The 27,711-nt window shown below is 35.9% G+C and overlaps 1 protein-coding gene across 1 annotated transcript; it reads left to right on the top strand.

Moving 5' to 3' along the window:
* FBXO33 (F-box protein 33) lies at positions 1-27,711 on the top strand. The gene is made up of 4 exons (XM_037834900.1): positions 1-771; positions 22,970-23,080; positions 23,617-24,302; positions 25,663-27,711. Exons 1-4 carry the CDS (start codon positions 158-160, stop codon positions 25,932-25,934), a joined length of 1,683 nt encoding a protein of 560 aa, XP_037690828.1. The 5' UTR covers positions 1-157; the 3' UTR covers positions 25,935-27,711.

Here is a 27,711-nt window from a genome sequence, read left to right as displayed (position 1 = left end):
TTGTAACCTTGGCATGCACTTGAGTAAAGCTTGAAAGGTCAGAACCTGACTGTCTAGAAACCACCTCCTCAGAGGCCTTTCCCCCTTTCCGCTGCTTGTGCTCCGCTTGGTTCCGCCGGGACCCACGACGGTTCCGCCCCCTTCTTCCTTGTCATTGATGTTGTTGTTCTTGTCAGTGCCGCATCCCGGACCGCCGGGAGCTCGAACCCGAGCCGGGGCCGCCCGAGTAGCGCGGTGGCGGCGGCAGCGGCTGCGGTTGCAGCGGCTGCGACGGCTACGGGGGCTGCTCCGGGGGCTGGGGGGGCGGCCGGGAACCGGCGGCCCGCGGCGGGGCCGGATGGCTCTGTGCGGGCAGGCGGTGGGCGCCGCGTCGCTGCCCAGCGAGCTGATCGTGCACATCTTCTCCTTTCTGCCCGCGCCGGACCGGCTGCGGGCCTCTGCTTCTTGCTCGCACTGGCGCGAGTGCCTCTTTTACCCGGCGCTCTGGCCGCAGCTCCGCATCAGTCTCCGCGTCTCGCCCGCCGAGCAGCCCCGGCTCGAATTCCTCATGCGTAAGTGTGGCTGGTTCGTGCGGGAACTGCGTGTTGAGTTTGCCGCGGAGAATTACTTGAGCGGCGGCGGCGGCGGCGGCGGCCCGGGCGACGGCGGCGGTGCGGACACGGGGGCTGTCGAAGAAGTGGAGGCCCTGCAGCTATCAACCCGTTGGCTGGAAGTGGTGCGCATCTACTTGGAACTGGTTCTGTGCGTACTTGTCAGCATCCGGAACAACAGGTACGCTCGTCCTGGGTCCTTCCTCCCTTCTCTACCCCGCTCTTGGATCACCTCCTTTCCTTCCTCCCCACTCCGAAATAGATTCAGTGCAGATGCGTCCGCCCTCTTTGGTGACTATGGGTGTTAGTTCTGACCCGGCAATTTCCTTGAGGTGGGGGGGGGGGTGTAATGGGACCCATCATAATACTTTATAAACAGCGATGGAACTCGGTGTTTACCAGACACCATCTCTGGCGCCTTCAAGGCACTGTCTCATTCATCCTTTTGGTAGCCATAGGGTGGACCTGACCGGCGACGTCATTCATTTCCCAGATAGGAGAGCTGAGATTTGGAGGGTGAGGCCTGTGAGTGAGTCTTGGGAGAAACAAAACATAGCCCGGGTTTTTTGTTTTTACTCTGGATCTGTCTATTAGAAATAGGTAATTTCTGGTGGAAGAGGTGAGTAGGTGTGCTCATAGTAACAAAACTGTCCCTAAAAGAAATCTTTGAAAGCCTTTTTCTTTCAGAGAATGATTTTGATTAACTGGGCCAATCCCAATGAATAGGAGGGATGTTCTTTAAAGAGATTGGGAAAGAAGTTGATCATCAAGGTTGGAAGTCACTCTGATGGTCTTCTGAACTCAACTTGTCCTCAGTGATTCACCCATAAGTAGACAGTACATCTTGAGGGGGTTGAGGGGGGCGGTCAGTGTCTGCAGAGGGTAAGCGAGTAACTCCTTGTTTTGCATTAGGAATTTACTGTGATTTTGAGACTTAACTCCTTATGTGCTGATCCAATATCCCAGTCAGCATTTTCCTTTATTTCCCCACCCCCCTCGTCAAAATCCGATTAATTTAGATTTTCTGTATTTGGATATTCTAACTAACCTTAGAATTAAACTGTAAATTGGAAGGAAGTTCAAAAGTGGAATGTCAGAATAAACCACAGGAGCAACTTAGTAATAATAATTTAGCAGTTTATAAGTACCTTTAACATTCGCTGTCTCATTAGATCCTTCCAAAGATCCTTCTGTTTTGTAGAAATGAAACTAATATTTAACAGAATCAAGTGACAATCACATTGTCAGACCATACGGTTCTTCTCCTAGGGCAGTGGCCTTCCTTTTATAGTAAATACACTACCAGCATTATGTGGAAAGGAGTAGAGAGCAGGATCTGGTTTAATGCTTGTGTGTGTGTGTGTGTATCTGTGTGTATCCTTAATTTTGCATCTGAAGACAGGTAAGGAGATAAGAGCTCCAAATTGTATGTGGAACATGACTGCATCATCACAGTGGTCTTGTGTATTTCCCCAGCTTTTCAAGTTGCAAGCCCTTTACGTTTCCTTACTTTTATTTTATCTGGTAAGAGAAGCTATTGAGGCTATAAATTAGTCTTGACCAGATCAGAGACTCTTTCCCAGGGTTGAATGTATAGCTTGAAGACCAACTCACCACAGAAGCTGGAAAGAATGTCAGTGAGCACTTAATAATGAAACTGAGATTGAGAGTTAATTCATTGAGTATCCATTAGATTTTTTTGTTCTGAGATCAGATACCACTTCTGTGCAACCATCTGAAAAATGTGTGCCTTTGGTTCCAAGAAAGAACAAGCCTTGCGTAATGCCTAATTTCTTTTAAGTACTTTAATAGCTGAGTGGATGGATGGATGGATGAATAATGTTTTATAGGCAAAATACTGGTATATTTCATCTTCCCTTTTTTATTTTTATTTTTTATCATTTTTGTTTGTCTGTGTGTTTAATTCTCCTCTCCCTCCCTTTTTTACCTCTACCAGTTTTATTAGCATCCCAATCTACCTGTCCTTCTGGGTCAGCTCTTGCTTGTATACAAATACAAGGTCCCTGATTTTAAGTTTTCTTATCATCTAATGTAGGGATCCTGCATCTTGTGCTGCTCTGGTATCATATTCACTGTGTATGTCTGAAATTAAAAGTGTAGCAGAATTATATGTATCATTTCTACTTAAGATATAGCAAAGGATATTTTAAAATAAATTTTCTTTGCATGTATGGAAAGAAATTAATCCCACCTTTATTTATTTTAAACGTCTTGAGATACTATTGAAAGTAGTAATATGAATGTTAAAAATATAAATGATTTCTTGTAAGTTTTAACAAATTCGAAACGTTTAAACCAAGTTATTTGTTAAGTAACCCTGATAAAGCCTATCCTTATTTCCTTCTGTCACCCCTTAAACTTCAGACTTCAGGTTCACTGAAGGCCCAAAACATAGGATAAAATAATTTCTTTTAGTATACTTATGGCTTTTTTTAACCATACAATTTAGTAACTAACAAGGAGAATGTTCACATTTTTGAGTTAAGTTTATAGTGGTTTTGGCTTATGATTTCTGCCAGCTATAAATTTTTAAAGGGAGTATAAAATAAATCACAAACTTTCTGGTTCCAGCTTTTGTGCTAAATTCCTTTATACAGCTCAGATTGTTTTTTGTTGTGTACTGGTTATTTTCATGTCCCACAGGAAAAGGACTAGAGCTATAACCTTGAATTGTGGGGACTCCTCAAGGGTACTGTTCTTCTGGGAGGAAAATTGACTTTTGTTGTACTTAATTCCTGCATTTCATATGTACATGTATTCTCAGAGTAATGTTAGCTGCTTTACTGATACTCTGGATGTTAGGAGCAACTGATGAGGATCAAGTAGGAGAGGTATAGAAATGACTCTCAGAGGGTAAAATACAGTCTTCCTGGTTTCAGAGTTCCCTTTTCCAAAGGGGGCTAGGATCTCTGCTGTATTCATGAACAGTAAGTATTCATTCAGCTGTATTAGAAGTTAAATAAGCTGAATTTCTTCTGCGATCATTCTACAAGAAATTGTACTTAGAAATGCATTTTGGGGATTTAATCTGTTTGTCAAGTTGAGTACAGCCTGTCAAAATGCTTTATTTCATTTCAGAAAAATGAAAGTTCATGGTCAATAAGGTCTATGATAAAAGATAATAATAGATCCAGTGACTAAAAATACTTACTGTCAGACAGTAGCCATAGTTACATTATCATCATCTGATTTATGCTTTTCTGGAATATATAAATATTTTACATAAACTTTTCTTTATGTAATGCTGTATTTTGAGCAGTACTTTTTTAAAAGAATGAACATTGCAACACGCCAGAGAGATTGTACGTGAACTCCATGGACTGGCCATTTCATGACCATCTCTGCTTATCTACCCTCTTAGTAGTGGGGAGAGTCTGTTATCAGTTCTTAGATTTGGTCTTAGTGATTTGGCATGCACAGTGAAGGAGAGTCTTACCTGTTATTATTAGTCTTATCAATCTACCAAGGTCCAATATCTGATAAGACCTTTTAAATATAGATCTTAAAATAGATTAAATTTTTTGGACATTTTAGATTACTGTCTGTCTTTCACGAAATGCCTTGATGAAGGTGTGATCCCTGACAACCCTCATCCTTATTTTTCTTGAAATATTTCCCCATTATAGTATAACAAATACATGTAACAGTATTTCACTATTAAGAAATTATTATTATTATTATTATTATTTACTTAGAGAAGCCCATTTATAGAATAAACATCTTAAAATATATTGGGACTCTGACCAGCCTACACTGCCCAAGAAAGTGGTTGCCTATAGAGAAGGGAAGTGAGGTTATGCATTCCCAACAGACTCCTTAGCTTAAAACTGACAAATTAAAGTGGTTCCATACAGAGAGCCTCAAAGTCTTTAATTGAGAAGGGAGGGGACCCTTAACCTGCTAAAAAACTAACCTCCCTAGAAGGCTGCTATGAGAGGGATTGGGGCTCCCAAGTCCATAGTTGCATTCTTACCGTTATCAAGAACTGATAGGTGGAGGATGAAAGATGAAATGGACCAAAAATGTCTAAGTAAAATATTATTTTTCCCACTATGTTAAATGACACTGTTGAGTAAAGTGATTAAATTATTTCTATTTTAATGTGTTAATTCTGAGGCAACCTTGGAAGAGTTCACCCAGCTTGACATATTTATATAGGACCTAAAATGATAGTTATAGAAAATCTAGCTGTTTTTTTTTCCTCCAAATATTGAGGACCTGCTATGTGCTGTGCAGAGAAGACAAGCTCCCTGTTCTCATGGAGTCTACATTCTAGACGGGGTGAAACAAGTAAACAAATGAAAGAAAGATGTTATCTCAGGTTGTGAAAATGGCACAGTCTAGAAACAAAAGAGGACTGTGTAATAAAGTGTGACTAGGTAGCAGCATTAGATAGTGGTCCTTCTTTTCAGAAGGACATTTGAGCTGCACCGTGAATGACGAGAGTTAGCCATCTGAAGATCTGATTGAATAGCATTTCTTGTAGAAGAAACAGTAAGCACCAAGACCTTAGGCCAGACAAAATTTGGCCTGTTCCAACAGTAGGAAAGAAACTGTGGCAGGAGCCTGGTGAGTGAGGGTGAGCTTGGTGTCACGATAAGCATTTAGAGGTAGAAGGAGGAATGTGATTGTGTGGCCTTGTAAACCATGTAATGAAGCTTTCACTATATTCTAAGAATAGAAGTAATTAAAAATTTTTGAACAAGGGAATGATGTGATCTAATTTGCATTTTAAGACAATTACTCTGGCTGTGGTGTGGTGAATAGATTATTAGAAGAGGGAGCAAGAAAGGAATCAGGGAGACAAGTTGGGAACCTCTTGCAATAATCTAGGCAAGAGATGATAGTAGCTTGGAGTAGGGTGGCAGCAGTGGAGATGAAGAAAAACAGAGAGATTTGGAATATATTTTGGAAGTAGAGCCAAGAGGACTTGGTGATTAGATGTGGGTAGTGCAAAAAAAGAATCAATTAGTTTCTGTCATTTCTCTGTGAGACATACTCAATTTTCTTGTCCTTACTGCATAAAAATCATCTCTTAATGTTAAATAGCAATTTTTTAATGTGAATCTCATTTAAAAATACTTTTGAGTGTAACTTTTGAGATTTTAGGTTTCCAGTAATTTTTACATGTTAATTGAGTAAGTGAAGTTGTAAAACAAGTTCTAGGAAATAGCTTTCAGTTACTGGATTCTAATAAAGCTAGTGAATAATACTGTTCTAAGCCAGTGACATATTTCTGGACTCTAAAGTAGTGTTGTCCAATCCTTTTGCCACTAGCCACACAAAGCTATTTAAATTCAAATTAACTGAAATTAAATAAAATCAAATATTCAGTTGCTCGGTCTCACTAGCCTCATTTCAAGTACACAATAGCCAAATGTGGCTGGTGGCTACCATACTGCACAGCATAGAATGGAACATTTACCTCATAGCAGAAAGCTCTGTTGGACAACATTTCTCTCAAGTGTTTTTGTTTGTTTGATTTAGCTGTGGTTGTTCATTATTGTTGTGTATTGAATCATATCCCCTACAAAGACATGTTCAAGTCCTAACCCCTAGTCCTGTGAATGTGGACTCATTTGTAAATAGCTTCTTTGAAGATGTTATTAGTTATGATGAGGCCATACTGAATCAGGGTGGGCCTTAATCTAATTTGACTGGAGTCCTTATAAGCAGAAGTTAGGACACAGGCAGGAGGAGACAGGGAAAGAAACAGCCATGTGATGGAGTTGAGTGAGATTGAGTTATGAATTGCCTGCAAGCCATCTCCCAGATTGGGGCAGACTTAAGGGAAAGCATGGCCCTGCCAACACCTTGATTTTGGACTTCTTTTCTCCAAAACGGAGAAACAATAAATTCCTATAATTTAAACCAACTAGTTACAGCAATTGTGGCAAACTAAGTCAATTAGCATTTGCAAGAAGAGGAAATAACATTATCAAACATTGTTATGTGGATAATTACACTTGATAGTGAACATGAACTAAGAAGAATAGAATTGGCCTGAAAGAATTTCATGCAATGATGTAGATTATTCAAGCTTTTATCAGTTTAGAAAAGGGGGAAAAAAAGTTGTGTTTTATAAAGTCCTTTACAGTATTCAGAAAGGTTTAACCTTTTTAAGAGCATCTTCTTAAAAATACCGGATTCTTATGTATTCTCCTTTTGCCACAGATAATTAGAAATAGCTGTTTTAACTTTAATTTAAGGTGGCTGAGTTTGGTATTTTTCCGCTGATACTATTTATGACATCAAAGAAATAATTCTGGATCCTCTGAATGAAAGGAAACATGCCAAGTTGATGCCAAAGGTGAAGTTCCCCAATTCTGAATCATGGAAGAGAGAACAAGGTTATCATGCCTGATCTCAGAAGCCTTTTGGATCTCAGTTGTGGTAAACAGTCCAAAGATTAAGGATTTTAGCCCTCTGCATTTAGACTTTGTGGAATAAATGGTGGGCTCTTAGATGGTTATTGTTTTTGGATAATTACCTGAACTAGCCCACTCAATCTATACTTGTGTTTATCAAAAATTGGGCTATTCAATATTTATGGATAAATTCTTATGAAGAAAGAAAATAATACATTTATTTTCAGTGGTATTTTAATATACATATTTGAGTTGTATGTTTTTCAGTAACTGTGGCTGAGAAGATAAGTGCAAATCATAGATTTTGAAAAAAGAATTTTCAGTTTTCTGGGCAAATAAGTTATTTTAGATGCATTCCTAATATGTAATGTAACTGAAAACTGGCCTGTAGCCTAAATTTGTGATGTGTGATGAGTAGCTAAATAGACTCTAATTTTTGTCATGAACTTACTTAAATATACTGTTCAAAAATTTTTATTTAATGCCTACTAATGTCCTGGGCTCTGTTTTAGTGACTAGGAATACAGCAGTAATCAAAACAAAAAGTCCTGCCTTCATAGAGCTTATTCTACTAGGAAAATAAAACAAAAACAAATGCATAAAATACATTGTATCTATGTTAGTAAAAAATGCTATGAAGAAAAAATAATGAAGGGAGTTAGGGAATGGTAGAGATGGGAAGGAGTATTGCCCTTTAAGATAGGGCAGTTCTCGCTCTCTAGCTAAGCCAACTTGGCAGGTGATATCACTGCCCTCCCCCCTATGTGGGATCTGTCACCCAGGGGAGTGAATCTCCCTGGCAACGTGGAATATGACTTCTGGGAAAGAATCTAGACCCGGCATCGTGGGTTGGAGAACACCTTCTTGACCAAAAGGGGGATGTGAAATGAAACGAAATCTCTCAGTGGCAGAGAGATTCCAAAGGGAGCCGAGAGATCAGTCTGGTGGGCACTCTTATGCACGATATAGATAACCCTTTTTAGGTTCTATTGAATTGGAGTAGCTGGCAGTGAATGCCTGAAACTATCAAACTTTACAACCTAGAACCCTTAAATCTTGAAGACGATTGTATAAAAATGTAGCTTATGAGAGGTGACAGTGTGATTGGGAAAGGCATATGAACCACACTCCCCTTTGTCCAGTGTATGAATCAGTGAGTAGAAATATGGGGGCAAAAAAAAAAAAAATACACCCAGTGTTCTTTTTAACTTTAATTGTTCTTTTTCACTTTAATTTTTATTCTTATTATTTGTGTGTGTGTGGTAATGAAAATGTTCAAAAATTAAATTTTGGTGCTGAACTCACAACTATGTAATGGTACTGTGAACAACTGAATGTACGCTTTGTATGACTGCATGGTATGTGAATATATCTCAGTAAAATTGAATTTAAAAAAAAAGGGCAGTTAAGGAAGGTCTTATCTACTGAAATGGTATTTGAAGGAAGTGAGGAGGGAGCAAATCATGTATCCCTCTGGAGGAAGTGATTCTAGACAGAAGTAGCAGTAAGTAGAGTGGCTCTGCAGTGAGGGTATGACTGGTTTGTTCAAAAAACAGCATGGAAAGCAATGAGATACAAAAGAGTGGGACAGGTAAGAGGGAAGGTGAAATTTCAACAAGAGGCTCTTGTAGTTATCCAGGCAAAAAGATAATGGTGGCTTGGATTAGGGTGTGATCAGTAGAAGTGATGAGTGGTCATATTCTATATTTATTTTTGTCTGGAGGTCTCCTAGAAGTAGAATATGAGTATAAAAGTATTAGATATAATTTTTTTTGTTAACATTATATTACCCTGTTAATTGTTTTTCCACAAATATATCTGAAAATATTTTTCCTTTTTAGCTAGTCTTATTTATTTCATTTTCCTTTTGTGTAATTTATTTGCACTCTCTTTTTTAAAATACTTATGGTTTGAACACAATTTATTTTGTGAAAACATGGCTTGTCTTTGGTGTTTAGTCCCTTTACCACTAAGTACATGTACAAGGAGTGCCCTGTTCTTATAGACCTTACATAAATTTGGGTCAATTAATGAATGCCCCAGAACCTTACTGGTCTTCTTTTGCAGACAACTGGAATTTTCTTTTCCCTCTTTTCTCCTCCCTCACTCTTCTGCTTGATATAGACTCATTACTCCTTGAAACTTGCCTTGATCTAGCCCCCTCATGAGCTATGGGTTCAAGATGGTAGGACTAAATGAAAAGGAAGAAGGGAGTGGTACTCCACACAAGGATTCTTCCCTTCTCTTGCCCACAAATCACTGGTCTCATCACCCAAAACACTAGGCCCAATTAAGTCTGTTTTTCTACCCATCATGTTCATGTGTTCTCTTTTTCTACTCTATTTTGTAAGGGGACAAAGAAAAGGGAGAAGGCAGGGGCCAGAGTTGACCTGTCTTTTAACCTAGTTTGTTTTTCAGACGTTGCTAGTAACTTCAAAAAAGAACCCCAGTCTTAGAAACCTCAAAAGGACAATTTTGGTTCAAGGTAAAAAAGAAAGGTAGTCACCTGAGGCAAGAGACTGTGAGGCTCTATAGCTTAGCCTTACTTCCTCAGGTCACAAGTCTAAACAACTCTCCACAGGAGTTACTACCAGGGTCATGGAACTGAGTAAGGGCCTGTCATATTGCCAGTGCTGCAGAGGGCTGAGTAAATGTGTTCCTGACATCTCTTAAAATCTTCAACTAATTTTTTCCAGAGAAATGGCAGTATTCAACCACCCTATGAGGGAGTTGAAATAGAAGCATAGAGTAGGTAAGTGAACTCACCAGGGTTATATAATTAAAGAAATGACTGCCTTGTTTGCTAATTTTCCTTATGAAATTTTTGAGCATAAATAAAAACTAGACACAGTGAACCCCCCCATATATACCCATCACCCAGATTCATTAATTTATAGATTTTTTGTTTTATCTCTTTCTTTCTTTGCTGATGTATTTTAGACCAAATCCTAGATATCAGTGTACCTTTTACCCTACAACATGCAGCTATTAACAAAGTCTCATCTGATATAAGAGAAAAAAGTCTTTTTAAAATTTTTATTTCCACTTGGAAATTAACTGTCATAACTTTTCACATCATCAGCACACAATACATTTAATAATTAAATGAGCAGAAAACTAGGAAAGCAGTCTGTTAACTGAGTTTCTAAGTTGTAGGTACTTAATTATCTGATTTAGCTCTGAATCTGGAGCTACTGATTTTTTAAAATACAGTTGAAGAACACAATTAAGTTGAAGAAATTTATTCTCTTTTGGCAATATGCCTTTTGCATAGTTCAGAAAGATTGACTGTCGAACACTGTTTATGATTTTGTGCTGTTTCACAACATTTTAGGATTTGCAAAGCAGCTAGGAGACAGGTTGTATGCTCTTAATATTACCATAGGAACCAAGCTAAATTAATTTGAAGAATTAAAATAAAAGAAAAACTTTCTGACCAACTGCAGTGTTTTCCTGCTATGTTTTTGTTAACATGCCTTTTGCACAAGTGCATGATGTGGATATCCTGCAGCAAAGAATCATGCTTCAGAGCACTTGCTGATTCAACAATAAATAAATAAATAAAATAAATAAAGCTCAGGTAACAGAATTCACCTTTAATTAAAAGGATTATGTGGCACAATTCTTTTTTACCGGTATGGTCTCCTGGCCAGAAAATGAGGCATCTGTTTATTGCCACGGTTCAGTAGTTTCACTCTAAGGGTTGTTGCCTGGATGTTCTTTTTAGTCCCTATTTTACCAGCCGATACAATAATGAGCCACCTGCAGGCTGTGTGCAGTTTCCTTGGCTTTGCCATATGGTTTATAATCTCATTTCAGCATGATGTATTTGAAAGCTGCCCTTAAGTTGTCTTTTTTTTTTTCTGTTTTAAAGCGTATTGTTTTTCATGTCAGTCATTAAATAAATTTTCATTTTGAATGGAAAAGTAAGTACCTAAAAACTTTTTCCCACAGTTGTCCATCATACAGTGCTCTAAAAATATGTCACTCAATTTTTCCTGTCACTTTTGGCAAGACAATTGTATTCAAAGGCACAGTTTAATTATAAGAAACAGCATGAACAAAGTGGGAGTCAGATACCCAGCCCTCTATTCTTAGACAAGTCTCAATTTCCTCATCTGTAAAGAGAAGAGTTTGAATTTGATGATCCCACAAACCTTTCCAGCTTCTAAAGTGTGTCTATGATTACATCCATAAGGAAAGTTTGCACATTTTATTGGTTCTACTCTAAGAAGATTATTACCATTTCATTAGGGCAAATAGAATTTTTGTTAAAATGCCCTGAGTGGCATGTTTATAACATTGCTAGAAAATTTTTAAATATTGTACAGCTGGACCTAAAACTAGAAATCTTCCAAAATTTCCTTGTATTAGCCTCAGTTAAATTTTACTGTGTTGCAAGTTGATAATTTTTTTAAATGATGTTAGAGTGAATTAAGTTCTTATAAAGATGAAAGCTATGTAAAGCTAATTTATTATTTTTTTCCTGAATATCTAAGTAATATGTGTAATAACAGAAAATTTGAAAAATAAAGAAAACAAAATTTCTCCACACAGATAATCACTGATAAAACTTGATGCATCCTTCTTCAAATTTGGAATAATAATTCATATGTAGTTTTGTACCTTTTTCCATTGATATTATATCATGTATATTTTTCACATCAAAAATCCTGTCAAAGTAATATGTATTGGCTGTACAATAAAGTAAATGTTGATTTTTTTTACATTCTTATTTTAAACATTCAGTTATATTGAACATTTGTAAGCCCCCTACAAACCTAAGTCAAATTATACATAATATACTCATCTTTTCTAAATATCCTGGTCATCAAGGGTAAGTAAATATAGAATTTACACTAAAAATCTATCAATTTCCCCATCTTAAACTCAGTGCATTTAGTATTTCATATCTATTGTCCCTATAAGGCAGTAAAATCTCTCTGGAGGGCACATGCCCCCCACCTCTGCTGAAAATCATTTGTAAAAAGAACTGTTACTGATTGGAATGGCTTATGCATGTAAATACTGTAGAGGAGAGTTTTTAAAGATACGTATATGTTAAAATGTGCTGTAAAGGATGATTAAATTGATAAAACATTTTCTGACCATTTGTTTTCAGAGATATAAACTATATAACCAAAAGAAAGATTAGCCCTGAAATTGTTTATACTGCAGTCAACTTTGTGTATTAGTTCATGACATGAGAATTAGTTATCTTGGTTTTATTAAAAGAAATAATCAGATTTTTAAAACCCAGGATTTAATTAAGCCTGCATTCTTCGTAGACAAAAAAGTTTATAAATTCCATGTGCTTTCCAAACATTTCCCAATTTGAATCTAAAACATATGACCCTCAACTCCAACTGTGCTTCCTTGCATTTACAAAGGAATATTTTCAAATGCAAAGGGTTGCTATATTCCCAGAATCCAAGAATATACTTCACTAAAAAGTGAATAGGAAATACTTAAAACTTACATTATTAAATTAGGCTTATTTACATATCAAATTATCAGCAAAAGAACCCAATAGGGAAAATGAAATTTGCACATTTGCTTAAATTTTTACTGATGTAGACTTTAGAAAGATATACAGCCTAAAAATAGACATGTAAATTGTCTTTTACAAATCCTAAATTGAAATCACCCTGGGAGCTGTTATGAATAATACCAAAACACACACACACACACACACACACACACACACACACAGAACCTTAAAGTGCCAAAACTTAAGATGCTTTATTTTCTGAAAAGTAGACAATCCAGCGCTTTTTTGGGGTTACAAAAGTTGAGTAATCAAGCACTTTCTTTGTGACACAGTTCTTTAAGAATTTCCAAAGTAAAGTCTTTATTTTCACCAGAGATTGGGAAACTACTGATAAATTTCACATTTGTTGTTGTTGTTGTTGTTGTTGTTGTTGTTGCTTTATTTTGCTTTAGTTTAGTTTTTGACAGCTGGGGCTTAGGTTGATTAAAAAAGTAATATATCTGATAGGAAAATCCTTTTCTCAGATTTGAAGGCTTGCCAGCAAAATTGGCACACACTCATGGCTCTTGACCCAGACCTAAAATAAAAGAAGTATTGGTTCTACCATAAATGTACTTATTTTTGCTTTTCCTTTTAGCTACTTTTGAGTTAATCTTTTACTAGTAATCCCTCTCATTGACTGCTAGCAACATGTATTTTCTTAACTTAAATTTGGAGGGAAGTAGTTGTTAGAACTTGGGAGTTGAGAGGAGAAGGGGCACACTTTGGTAAATATGGTAAATATTAAATTTCAGATGTGGGCAGATCATGTATTTAGATCTAGAGTTCTTTTGGTTGTTCTGTTTTATTGTTGTGTTATATTTTTTCATATCCCTATAGGACTCTAGGCCTAGGTCAGTGGTTCTTAATCTTTTTGGTTAATTTTTGAAGACCTGATGAAAGCTTGTGATCCTTCTCCAAGAAAATGCAAATAACTCAAAATTTTGGCAACAGTTTCTAACAGGGATCCAAGATTAAGAGTCCATAAATCCTCATTTTTGTACCATTTGGATATATATGTATAAATTTATCTAATATTGGTTTAAATTTTTTTAAAGTATAAACTATTTTCCTTATAAAGTGTTTTGTCTTATATTTTTAATTTTTCCAGTTCATAACATTATTATATAATGTTTTGCAGTAACAACCTGAAGTGTAAAAATTGGTAAATAGATAATGTTATCAGAGAATAGATACCATCAACATATGATACCTACCATATCCTTATTACCTACACTATCTTTCATTCATTCCTCTTCTGTCCTAATTCCAGCTATAAACTAAGTCAGAACCAAGGGAAAAAGTAATTCAGTTTAGATTTACATAAATGAAAAATGCTTTAATATTTATCAGTGAGGAACCCGTACTCATCAATCAAAGAAATAAAATGGGTAGTCTCTTAATGGAGAAGGTTATTCTCAATAATAGTGCTAATACCAACAGTGTTAGAAACTTGGAGAAAAATGGGGTGAGCTAGCACTACTGGTATATGCTGCAGCTGTGGAATTTCAAGAATATTCCAAAAGAGACAGATGATAATTTCAGTCAAAATGGCAAAAGAGTTTTTTAACTTACGGGAAAAGATGTTCAGTACTCAGTACTATAAAATCACAGCTTTTAAAATAACTTTCTCTGTTTTTATTTCTAACTAATTGAATACTCTCTCAGTTCTCAAAGTTCATAAACCATGAATTTATGTAATCAGAAAAATTTAAAGTTGAACTTGGCATATGCCAAAGACTTAGCAACGTGAGCCTATGACTTTGAGCAAAATTTCAAATAATATGACTTACTTTCCTGGCTGCTAAAGCAAATACCACACAGTGTATTGGTTTACAACAAGAATTTATTGGCTCATGGTTTTGAGGCTAGGAGAAGTACAAAATCAAAGTGTTATGAAGGTGATGCTTTCTCCCATTAGACTATGACATTATGGGGCTGGCTGCTGGTGAACATGGCTGTTTCTCCTGGCTTTTCTTCCAGGTTCCCTTGACTCCTGGCTTCTGGCTACTTTCCCTTTGACTTCCTCTCTGTGTGTCTGAATTTCATTCTGCTTACAAGGACTCCAGTAATAAGATTGGGACCCATGCTGATTCATTTGGGCCACTGCTTAACTGAAATAACCTCATCAAAAAGTCCTACTTACAATGGTTTCACACCCACAGGAATGGATTAAGTTTAACAACATGTTTTTCTGGGGTACATAGCTCTAAGCCACCACAATGACTAAGTATCATGATGTTGATGAGAAGAAATTAGATGTTAATAATGTGATAGTATTTTTTTCTTTCTAAATAACTTAGAAATTATTTTACAAATCAGAAAACTGAAATTCAGAAAATTTTTACATTTTACATAACTGATTTAGTGACAAGAGCCTGATTTCCCATTCACTGCTCTTTCAGCATTTCCTTTAATTTCTCCTGGGCAACTGTTTAAAGGGTGAATCCTTACTGATTATAGCGTGGCTTATGTTGCTTGCTCAGTAGGAAACAATGACGGCTTCATTCAGGACAGTGTGGTCACTATAAAAATAAAACAATTTATAAATACTTAAGTGATTTGTACCAAGCAAATGCAATACTTTCCAACATCATTACTATGTTAAGAAAAATTAACCTATTATATTTGGTGTTTAGCAACATTTATCACTCAGTAAAATGAAAGATATTGTAAGAGAAAACTATGAACAATTGTCTGTCAGCAAATTAGATAATGTAAATGAAATGCAAAAATTCCTAGAAACATGCAGATTACTTAAACTGACTCAAGAAGCAATAGAGAATCTCAGCAGGACTCTTAAGTACAGAGAGTGAGTTAGAAATCAAAAGCCTCCCAAAAGAAGAACTGTCCAGGACCAGATAAACAGCTTCACTGGTGAATTCTACCAAACATTTTTAAAAGAATCCTTCTTAAACTCTTCCAAAGAATTCAAGAGGAGAGAACACTTCCTTACTCATTCTTTAAAGGCCAGCATTACCACAATATCAAAGTCAGAAAAAGATAGTACAAGAAAAGTAAATTACACACCAGTTTCCCTCATGAATATAGATATATATTTCCTTAACAAAATACTGGTAAATAAATCCAACAACATATTTAAAAGATTATACGTCATGACCAAATAGGATTTATCCCAGAAATGTAAGGGTGGATCAACATACAAAACTCTGCCATGAATAAAACATCTAGGCAGAAGATCCACAAGAAAATAGGTGACTTGAACAATATTTGAAACCATCTAGACCTCACAGATATATATAGAACACTTCAAAAACAGAATACACATTTTTCTCAAGTGCACATGGATTATTCTCCAGTATAGACAATGTGCTATGTCACAAAACAAGTTTCAATAAATTCAAAAATATTGAAATCATACAGTGTATATTCTCTGACCACAGTGGAATGAAGCCAGAAATTAATGACAGAGGGAGAACTGAAAAATTCAGTTATGTGGAAATTAAATTACTTAGTTTTAAATAACCAGTAACTCAAAGAAAGAAATCAAAAGGGAAATTAGGAGGCAAATGAAAATGAAAATACAACATACCAAAACGTATGGCATGCAGTGAAGACAGTGCTAAGAGGGAAATGTATAGCTCTAATTGCTTACAGTATAGAAGATTTCAAATCAGAGACTTAACCACAAAACCGGAAGAACTAGAAAAAGAAGAGCAAACTAAACCCAAAACAAGAAGAGGGAAGAAAATAACAAAGATTAGAGTGGAGGTAAATAGAGAATAAAAACAGTAAAGAGAATCAACAAAACCAAAAGTTGGTTCTTTGAAACGATTGATGAAATTGACAAACCTTTAGCTGGACTGAACGGAAAAAAAGAGGAAAAAATCAGAAATGAAAAGAGCAACATTACTACTGACTCCACAGAAATTAAAAGGACTAGAAGAGGATACAATGACCAACTGTATCCCAACAAATTGGATAACCTAGATGAAATCAACAACTTCCTGGAAACACACAAAGCACTTACACTGATTCAAGAAGAAAATAGATCTCAGCAGACCAAAAATTGAAGAGATTGAACCAGTAATCAAAAACCTCCGAAGAAAAAAAAGCTCAGGACCAAATTACTTCACAGGGGAATTTTATCAAACATTCCTAGAAGAATTAACACCAATACTGCTCAAACTCTTCCAAAAAAAGTGAAAATGAGTATCATCCTCATACCAAAGCCAGATACACATATCACAAGAAAAGAAAATTAGAGACCAATGTCTCTTGTGAATTTGGATGCAAAAATCCTCAACAAAATACCAGCAAACTGAATCCATGGCACATTAAAAGAATTATACACTATGATCAAATGGGATTTATCACAGCCATGCAAGTGTGGTTCAACATAAGAAAACCAAGTAATGTAATGCATTAACAGAATACTAACAGAACAAAGGAAAAACCACATGATCATCTCAGGTGTTGCAGAAAAAGCATTTAACAAAATCCAGCCTCAATTTTTGATAAAAACACTTAGAAGAACTAAATAAATAGAAGGACATTCTGAGTTCATGCATTAGAAGACTAACTATTGTTAAGCTGTCAATACTACCCAAAGCAGTTTACAAATGCAGCACAGTCGCAATAAAAATTCCAACAGCCTTCTTGGCAGAAATGGAAAAGCCATTTGTTTGGAAGAATAAAGGGCCCTGAATAGGCAAAACCATCTTGAAAATGAAGAATTAAGTTGGAGGACTCCAAACATCTGGGTTTTCAATTTTATTAGCAAGCCATATCAATTGAAAACAGCATATATTGGCACAAGGATAGACATATAGACCAATGGAATCTATTTGAGAGTTCAGAAATAAACCCTCACATTTATGGCCAGTTGAACTTTGACAAGGGCGCCAAATTCCACTCAATTGGGAAAGGATAGTCTCTTCAGTAAATGGTGCTGGGAAAACTGGATGTCCATATGTAAAAGAATTAAAGAGGATGCCTGTCTCAATATATATTTTATATATATATATTTTATATATATATAATATATATTGTATATGTATACACCATATACAAAAAATCAACTCAAAATGGATCAAAGACCTAAGTAAAAGAACCAAAACTTTGAAACTCCTAGAAGAAAACATAGGGAAGCGTTTTTGTTTTCTGTGGGTCCTTCTCTCGGTTTCTGTGGCTTTTTTCTGTCTTCTCTCTGACTTTTATCCTCTTATAAAGGACTCCAGTAAGAGGATTAAGACCCACCCTGAATGAGGTAGGTCACTTCTTAATTTAAGATCCTACTCACCAAAAGATCCTGCTTAAAATGGGTCCACACCCATTTCTGGATACATACAGCTCCAAACCATCATAGCTGCTAAGACAAATACCATACAATGGATTGGCTTAAAGAACAGGAATTGTCTTATGGTTTTGGTGGCTGTAAATCCAAAATTAAGATCTTGGCAGCACATGTTTTCTCCTGGAGTCTGTAGCATTTTGGTGCTGGCTTACTGTAATTCTTGGGATTAAGTGGCTTGCCATTGTGCCTCCGACACATGGCAGGCAGTCTGTCTCCTTGGTCTCCTATTGTCACTTATTTCTGACTTCTGGCTTCTGAATGACCATATCCAAATTTGCTCTCTTACTCTAATTCATTTGCTTTTTCTTATAAATTTTATAAAGAGCCTATTGGGATTTTGATTGGGATTGTGTTGAATCTATTGATCAATTTGATGAGAATTGGCTTGTTAACAATATTGAGTCTTCTAATCAACACACATGGTGTATTTCTCCATTTGTTTAGGCCTTCTTTAATTTTTCTCAACAATGTTTTGTAGTTTTCAATATATAGCTCTTGTACTTCTTTTGTTAAATTTAACCCTACTTCATATTTTTAGTGCTATTTTAAATGGTATTAGTTTTTTATTTCAATTTCCAAATGTTCGATGCTAATGTAAAGAAATGTAATTGATTTTTTATATATTGACCTTGTATCCTATTACCTTACTAAACTCTTTTATTAGTTCTGGTACCTTTTTTTAGATTCCTTAGAATTTTATATGTAAATGGCCATGTAATTGGCTGATAAAGACAGTTTCACTTCTTCCTTTAAAATACATATGCCTTTTTTATTGGTGAACAATAGCATGGAGTACATTATTAGTAACTTGTTCAAGTTCCTTGTCTACAAATTCCTTTATCTGTCATTTTTGTGTATGTTGCTATTAATTCATTTTTTCTCCTACTTAAGGATCATTTTTATTTTTTCCTTGCATGTCTGGTAATTTTTGATTGGATGACAAATATTGTTCATTTTACATGGTCAAGTATTGCATTTTGTTGTATTCCTTTCAGTTGTCTTGAACTTTGTTCTGACATATAATTAATTAACGTGAAATCAGTTTGATCCTTTCCTTGTGTTTGTAACTTTTGTTAGGGAGCACTAGAGCAGCATTTACTCTAGGGTTACTTTATCCCCCTACTGAAGCATGACTTTTCTGATGACTCTACCCAGTGCCCCTGTATTTTGAGATCTCTTAATTCTGGCTGTGGGGGAATAATCTCTTCTCATTGTTGTTTGTGTTCTACTACTTTCCAGTGGTGCTTTTTCTGCCTTGTAGGGTTTCACTCCACGCAGATGCAGATCATTACTCAACCACACTTGAAGCTGTAATCTGTAGAGCTCCCTTGTCTCTGCCCTGCAAATTCTAGCCATTTTGTTCCCCTCAAACTCTGTCTCCTCAACTCTGGGAAATTGCTGGGCTTTGTTTGGGTCCCCCCACCCGGCGTTGCAATCTGGCAACTCTATAGCCATAATATAGGGCAATCGTAGTGATCACCTCATTCTCCCACATCTTTCAGGGATCTCAGTTCCTCATTGCTTATTGTCCAGAAACAGAAAACAGTTGTTTCGTATATTTTGTCCAGTTTTCTCATTGTTTATTATGGAAGAGCAGTTTTCATAGCTGTTTAATCCTTCATGGAAGAAGTAAAAGTCTTTTATGTATGTGTTTTAACCCCACATTAACAGTGTTACAGATACAGAAAAGTATGACTTATACAGGACTTCTCCCTCAATTTGTTGGAAATTGATTGTAATTCCTTTTTTCCACTTTATACTAGAACTCATATTCTCCAAAAGGTAATTTTCATTCTTTTAGGTCTTTAAATTTTTGATTTTTTACTTTCTAGAGGAGGTTATAAGAAACAAATTGACCCCTTTATATTCGTAAATGTGGCAACTTGAGAAAGAAAAAAGAAAAGGGAAATTACTTGTAAAAGGAAACATAGTTACGTATTATGATGATGTGACCTTTAGAATCTGATGTAGTGACCTTCCTCTCAAGAACCATTTTTGTTGTTTAAGGGGCAAAGTGTTTTTTAAAAAGGTTTGTTGTCTACCTTTGAAATTTTTTTAAGAATGCAGTTTGTCTGGTAGTCACAAGGAGAGTTGATTAGGTTTACTAGAATGACTAATAAATGTTTTAAAGGTCAGGAAGAATTGGATTATTTCCATTAGTAATCCCTCTAATGGTTTCCTTGACATGTTCTACACTGGCTGTTGAATAATCTTTTCCTGTTTACCAGTTGGATTCTTAATGTTTTTCTTCTTGATTTATGTAGGGTTCTTTTATATATAAAAAATGACTAAATTTGTTTCACATGTTTTTCTCTATTGGTTTGTCCTTTTTAATAGGGTATGCTGTTGTATACCCTATTGTTGTTCATTTTTATATAGTCGAAATTGATCTCTTCCCTTTCTAATTTGTTCCATTACTTCTAAATTTAGAAAGTCTTTTCCTTCAGAAATTAGATGAAATTCATTTTACTTTCATACTAGTTTTATGTTGATTTGACTTTTTGTGTGTGTAACAGTAGCTCTGCAGGTTACTTTGATCTGTTGCATCAGAATTGGCTCTAATTTTTCTCTGAAACTGCTAATCTCTTGTTCTAATCCATTCATTAAATGTTTTCCCCTTCTCTACTGATTTTGTTAATACCTTCTTTGTCATTTATTAAACTCTTCCAGATAGCAATGTCTATTTCTGGCTATCCGTTGTATTCCATTGACTTGTCTTCCTGTTTGTCTACCAATATCATTACTGATTTTGATACTGTGGCTGCCCAGCCACAATCTGGTATCGAAGGCCCTTCCTCTTTCCTCACCGTCCTTACAAGGCACCATATCCATTCTCTTGTATATACAACCTCTGTATCTCAACTGGCTAACGTCTGTTCCATCTCTCCTCTTCACAGCAACGTTTTTTGGAAGATTTGTCTGTATCTGATATCTCTTGTTTCCTCACTTCCTATTTATTTCTCATTCCACTCCAGTCTGACCATTGCAGTGTACACAAAACAACTTCCATTCTGATCACCATGTTGCTAAACCAATGCTTATTTTTTATTTCCCATTTAGAAGATCTCATAGCCATATTTGACAATTTATCACTCCATTCTTTGTGAAACACATTTCCCTTGGTTTCTGTGATTTTCATACTCTGGTTTCATACTCCAACTTCCCTGGGTGTGCCTTCTTAATCTCCTTTGCATCATCATCTTTCAATGACTTAATTATTGGAGTTCCTCACAGCTTACCTCATTGCCTACTTTTCTTCTCATTTTACTTTCACTAAGCATCATTGCCCACATCATGTCTTCACTCATCACCCAGATAACTGCTCAGTTTCAGACTTGGAATAACCCACTTGACATCTTAACTTGACTATCTTAAAGGTACCTCACACCCAACATGTCTAAAATACAGGTCATAAACTAACTACTCAACCATTTCACAGTCTCCCCACCCCCACCCCCAAAAAAGCCATTTAATTTTTTATTTCATTTCTAGTAATCTCTATCCCAGTGAAAACTTCTACCATCCATTCAGTTCCACAACCAGAAAATTGAGGAGTTATTCTAGACTACTCACTCTCCCTTACCCCCTATAGCTAATCCAGCACCCATTACTGTCCATTTTACCTCCTAAATATATCTCCAGAATGTCCATTCTCTCCATCTCTACCACCAAAAGTCCAGTACAAACTACAGTTATCTCTCATTTCTATTACTAAAATACCCTCTTAACTACTCTTGCCACTTTGATGCTGCCCTCCTTCCAGGCTGTTCTGATGTCAGTGTTTTCCAGACACAGATTTAATCATGTTATTCCCTGCTTGAAACCATTTACTGGGCATCTCTTTGCTTTTAAGGAATAAACCAAAATTTTATATTCAACATAGGGCCATATGTACCTCCACAGCCTCATTTCATTTTATGTTCACCCTCTCTCTCTGGACTCCAGTCACACGGTTACTCCAGTGTCTAAAGCTCACTTTGCTACCTTCAACTTCAGGAGCTTTGCACATGCTTTTTCTTTTCCCTGTGACAGTCTCTCCCCGCCCCCCCCCCCACCATCTCCTGGTTAACACTCATCCTTATGATCCCATTTTAATCAATTCGTTTAGGAAAATCTTCTCTGATTTACACAGACTCCCATGATGTGTAGCACCCATGTACTACCTGTCCTTCACAACACTTGATGATATTGTGTGTTCAGTTTATAGCACAGTGCCCTGGTACTTTGTAGGTCCCCAGTTAATATTTGGTTGAATGAATAAATAAATGATTATTCTTTGGGCTAAATTTTTGAATCACTGGGCTTTCCGTGAAATAAAGATTTGTTTGGGAAAATGTGACATACTATCAAGAAATGTTATTTTTCATTTATTCAAAATCTTATCAGTCTTGTACATTGTATGCTTCTTATTAGAGTTATCCCAAAAGTTTTGTGTTATAAATGGAATCTTTCATTGGTTATTATTGGCATTTAGGAGCTTTATTAATTTGTCTTTATCTTTATCCAGTTTTTTTGTTGTTTCTTTTCCTACTTTATTTAGAACAGTATATGAGTGATTTACAACCAAAATTATCTAAAATGTAAAGATTTTAACATGGTTGTTTACCTCCTTTGATAATAAGCTGTATGTTCATAAAACTGAGGAGGTTCTCTTTGGATTTTAGTCAAAGAGTATTCCTTACTGAGAAGATATCTGCAAGGCAGTGCCCTACCCTTCAGGATTTACCAAGATGACTAAGTTAACTGCTTTCAGAAATTGTTATAATTAGCATCTGTATAAAACTTAGAGGTTTTTTAGTTCTTCCATATGTCATTTTCTTATTTACTCATCCCTAAACACTGTAAAGTAAGCATTATTATTCCTGATGAAGAAAATGAGTTCTAGGGACATTAGAAGACTTATCTGTGATCATTAAAATATTCAGTTCCTGAACCAAACTTCATACCCAATCCTCATTCTTAAAAGCCTATGCTATTTCCCCTGCACTATGTTGCTTTTCATTGTATATGTAAAGCAATCCAAAAGTACTTAATTGGATTCCAAATGAGTTACAAGGTGGAAATTTTTCTGGAATATCCCTTCTGCTATGATATTTTCATGTATCATTTATTTAGAAAATAAGTTTTAAAATTTTTCTTGTAGGAACCTCCAGAAGTTTAGTCTTTTTGGAGATATAAGTGTTTTACAACAGCAAGGAAGTTTGTCAAATACATACCTCAGCAAGGTGGATCCTGATGGCAAAAAAATCAAACAGTAAGTTATATAGCTGGCAAAAGGGGGCTTATATTAATAATTTTAGTTTTTCTAAATTCTCTCTGAGAAATTGTAAGACAGAAGTGTAATGATCTTTATTTTCTAAAACGAATATAATGTCCTGGAAATGTCTTAACTATGAAATATAGTAATTAACGTATGTCATTCCATGTCATAAATCTTTAAGACAAACCAAAGAACTTGCTAAATAATTATTGCTATTTAAAATTATTTCTCTTTTTTGCCTTTTCTGTGTCATAAATCGCATCACTCTCATTTACCACACTGATGTAAATAAAATGTTACTTTTCCTTGGATGTGGAACATATTTCTATATGTTTAATACATCTTGTTTATTATATTCACATGCTGATATTAACAGTATTTATGATATTACGTGTGGGTTGAATAGATGTTAATTGAGAGAAAATGGATCTCAACTTGGCATGCCATTTATCACCTGTTTTCAAAAGTCAGTGTTAAACAATTAGAGTTAAATGCTAATGGAATCATTGTGATATGTTTTTTTCTTACAGAATTCAGCAGCTGTTTGAAGAAATACTGAGTAATAGCAGGCAACTGAAATGGCTGTCCTGTGGGTTTATGCTGGAAATAGTAACCCCAACATCACTGTCATCTCTCCCAAACTCTATTGCCAACACCATGGAGCACCTGAGTTTACTGGACAACAATATTCCTGGGAACAGCACTCTCATCACTGCAGTTGAACTGGAGCGATTTGTGAATCTACACTCACTTGCCCTGGATTTCTGTGACTTTACAGCTGAGATGGCAAGAGTCTTAACTGATAGCAACCATGTGCCTTTGCAGCGACTTTCTCTCCTTGTCCACAATGTTTCTGTGATGCACAAATCTCTGGACAACATGCCGAATGATGAGCATTGGAAAGCCCTGTCACGAAAGAGCACCAACCTTCGGGTCTATATCATGGCTTTTGATATCAGGAGTGAAGATATATTAAAGGTTCTGAAACCCAGTATACCACTAGAGAGGATTCATTTTGACAGCTACATCACTTGTGTTTCAGGGGCTATTGTTGATCTCATATCCAGGCAGTATGATAAGTACCTCAGCCATTTTATATTAATGAATGATGTGATTGACACGTCTGGTTTTCCAGATCTTAGTGACAACCGAAATGAAGATCCATTGGTTTTATTAGCATGGAGGTGCACAAAGCTCTCTCTTCTTGCAGTTCATGGTAGGTGATTTTTGTCCACTCTAATTTGATACTGTTATTAAACCTAAAACATTTTATGCCAGTAAAAAGATGACATCGACCTCTATAATGTCAAGAAATCTTATAACAAAGTGATCTGCAAATTCTTATCCTTTTAAAGTTTATAAGATATATCACCAACAAATGGATGTCTTTGTTGTCTTAACCCCAAGTGTTCTGCTCCAGCTTTCCTTTTATTTTTTTTCTTCTACCATGAGACTGGTGGTATTGCATAAAAATGGTATTTGAAATTAATATGTCTACTTGAAGTAGATATATTCCCTTTAATCCAAAGATCCCTTAAAATCATAGCACAGGAGGAAGAGAAAGGATGGTTCCTTTTATGCTCACTGCCTCATCTTCTAGATTCTAGGTACCAAAATATTAATTTGTATCCATTTTTTAAATGATGGTTCCATTGATTAAGCCTATGCTTTTTTCTTACTGGGGACTTGGAGAGAGAGTTGCTATTCTGACACACTGGAGAACATTTTACTTGCTTTTCTGATAATTTTAAGACAATTGCAGGATACAAAATAGAAAGTCTATATGAATGTCTTGAAGTCTCTTTATTAATCCTGTTTCATTAGTTTTGTGGCCAGCACTTGTATGTATCTTGTTTTTCAAGTTTTACTTTATAATTTGACCAGTCATCTAAGACAGTGGCAAATAATAGATCAGTATTCCAAGTGGTAAATAAAGTGAAGATTTTTGTATAAAATAGAGAAATGTCAAGTTATTTAAAGTCATTTTAAGCAAACTCATAAAGCTTTATTCTCATTTTAAGAAATAAAATATTAGATGCTGCTAAGCCCTTCCCCCATTTCTTCTCAGAGGTAACCATTGTTCTAAAGCTGATACATATCATTACCATGACTTTTTATACTTTACATATTTGCTACTGACAGTTAACAATTTGTCTTTAAAGTTTAAAGTAACACTTCATAACTTTGGACTGTCAAGCATCACTGGAAATTCTTTTTCACATATAGAAAATACCAGTTACCATATATTGTTAATGGATACATATTTATGAAGCTAAAATGTGTTCCCTTTGATATATCATTTTCCAAAGACATAAAGTTATACTTTAAACTTTTAAGTGTCTTCTATTTTACTGAATGCAATGATATCAGAATAGGATTACATTATCTACCATTTCACCTTCCCGAGTGTGTTCTTGGAGAAAATATCAAACCTTTAGCCCTTTTTTTCTGGGATAAACAATCATGCTTCCTTTTCTAATTTCAGTATATTTCTAAAGAAAAAGAGTAACTAACTTACCAACTGGACACAGTAAAATGCAAGGAAATGACTGTGCTTGTCTTTGATTATTTTTAAGGTTACACAGTTTGGGCACACAACCTCATTGCCATTGCTCGTCTTCGTGGCTCTGATCTAAAAATGCTTGAAGTCACCGAAGAAAGCATTGATTTTGACCAAGGTGAACTGGCTGACCAGGATGTGGATCCAGTGCATAACCTTATTGAACAGGTATCCCTGGGCCTGGGTCAACCTTGGCATGCAGTCATGGACATCGAATCACTCAGTGTCTTCACTGAACCAAATCGTCATTTTTACAGAGAAATGCAAAGCTTCAGCGAAGGCATTTAGCTTTTTTTAAAATGTACAATTCCTGTGGTTACATATGCAAGTAGGGTCCTATTATGTTTTTTTTTTTTTTTCCAGTAGTGTGACTTAATCCCTTTGTGCTGTGTTTAATCAGTATTAGCTTTATAGAATTATATATGTATATTCTACTTCTTGATCAAAGAACGTAGTCGGGTATTGGTTTAGAAGTTCAAAGTGACAATGTGTAGGGCTTTCACGGTTAATGGACTTGTTACCAAACCTTAGGGAGATACAGCCGAAGGTTATCTGAGGTTGCTGGCTAACTTTGTTTTTCACTGAGTTACTCTGCCTTTTTGGTGTTTTTAATATTTGTATATCAAGAGTTCAGAGCTCAGGAGCCCAATTATTTTTATACATATATAGATATATATCCATAGCCTGGTGGATTTGTATGCAGTGCATTGCATTCATGCATTCTGACAGCATTTCATTAATTTTGATTTGAAATGGAAGAAGGGAGGATAATTTGATCCCAAATGAGTTATCTTTAAAAGCCAAGACTTTAACTTTCATTACACTTACAATAGTTTATATCATCTATTACCATTCTGAATTTTGAATAGTACAAGGTAGAGAACATTCCTTATCCTTTTTTAAAAACTGCATTTACATAAACATGAAAACTCAAATTGTTGGATTTTTTTAAACTGTTTCTGACTCAACTTTATTCATCAGTTACCTTATACATTCAAGTTAGCTTTTTAGCCCAGATTTCAAATAGGAGGAAGAAAGAAACTGCATTCCAGGGTAAAACCTCCTAAAAGAAAATCATAACATAAAGTTGTAAACACACATGCTTTCAAGCAAACATTAGTCGTGAAATCCCTAGCAACAAGTCACTGGGTTTTTCTCTGTCAGCGCGCGTGTCAGCTGCCAAAGAATAGACTTAAATGAAGAAGTGCCCACATGCTGGCAGGGGCCGGCCCACTCTGGCCAGCCAGATACTGCTGGATTGTCATATTTAAGGTCGAATTTCGACCTGTGGTACACAGCTGTGCTGTGGCTCAGTCAGCAACCTCAGAACTCTGAAAAAAAAACAAAACAAAAAAAAGAAAAAAAAAACATGCACCTGTTTCACTGTGAATAGTGAATGTAAAGGAAAGGAAAAACTGAAAGCTTGTTCTATCACAGGTATGAGCTGCTATGATACATGAAGAACATTCCATGAAGTATGTTTTAAAACCTTGTTATATCTGAGAGGCTTTAAAAGCCGATTTAACTGTTTCAGGGCAACCGCGGTACAGACGTGGTCTCTGTGAGACTTCCACCTGACCCCAGTTTTAAGTGGTACGAATGTTGTACATTTAATGTTAAAGGACAGTCTGCAATAATAAAGTTAGTAGCCAACGTGGGTGCCCAGCAGTGCTGAGACCTGGCTGCTCTATTGTAAGCTTTGGAAACACAATTTATGCAACAGATGTCCAGATATGATTCTATTTATGGAAAAAAGTTTATATGTGTTTTACAAATGGTTTTACCATCTTATATTAAAATGACCTTTTGACAGGTGTGCACTGTTTTGTCTCCAGTGAGCACATACCATGCGGATTTTTTATGTACATCAGTAGTGTGAATCCACTGGCACAGTGTGTGTAAATGCCAGATGTGGTGAGATTTTATCTTATAAATGTGATCAGATAAAATAACTCCTGACAGAAATTGTAAGGAAACCAGCTGAATGTTGACCTGATGACTGATGTTGTATGGTTTATGTTAAATGTATATTCTTTTAATCAATGAATAAAGCATTAAAAAGTGA

This window comes from Choloepus didactylus, chromosome 4 (assembly GCF_015220235.1).
Source record: "Choloepus didactylus isolate mChoDid1 chromosome 4, mChoDid1.pri, whole genome shotgun sequence".
NCBI lineage: Eukaryota > Metazoa > Chordata > Mammalia > Pilosa > Megalonychidae > Choloepus > Choloepus didactylus.
The sequence above is the reverse complement of the archived record's forward strand: the minus strand, read 5'-3'. Positions and strand labels throughout refer to the sequence as shown.

Excerpts from the sequence above, each read along its gene's own strand:
- FBXO33 (XM_037834900.1), top strand. The coding sequence starts at position 158 with ATGTTGTTGTTCTTGTCAGTGCCGCATCCCGGACCGCCGGGAGCTCGA. Across the intron at positions 23,081-23,616 it reads GATGGCAAAAAAATCAAACA|AATTCAGCAGCTGTTTGAAG; the intron begins GTAAGTTATATA and ends TTTTTCTTACAG. Across the intron at positions 24,303-25,662 it reads CTCTCTTCTTGCAGTTCATG|GTTACACAGTTTGGGCACAC; the intron begins GTAGGTGATTTT and ends ATTATTTTTAAG.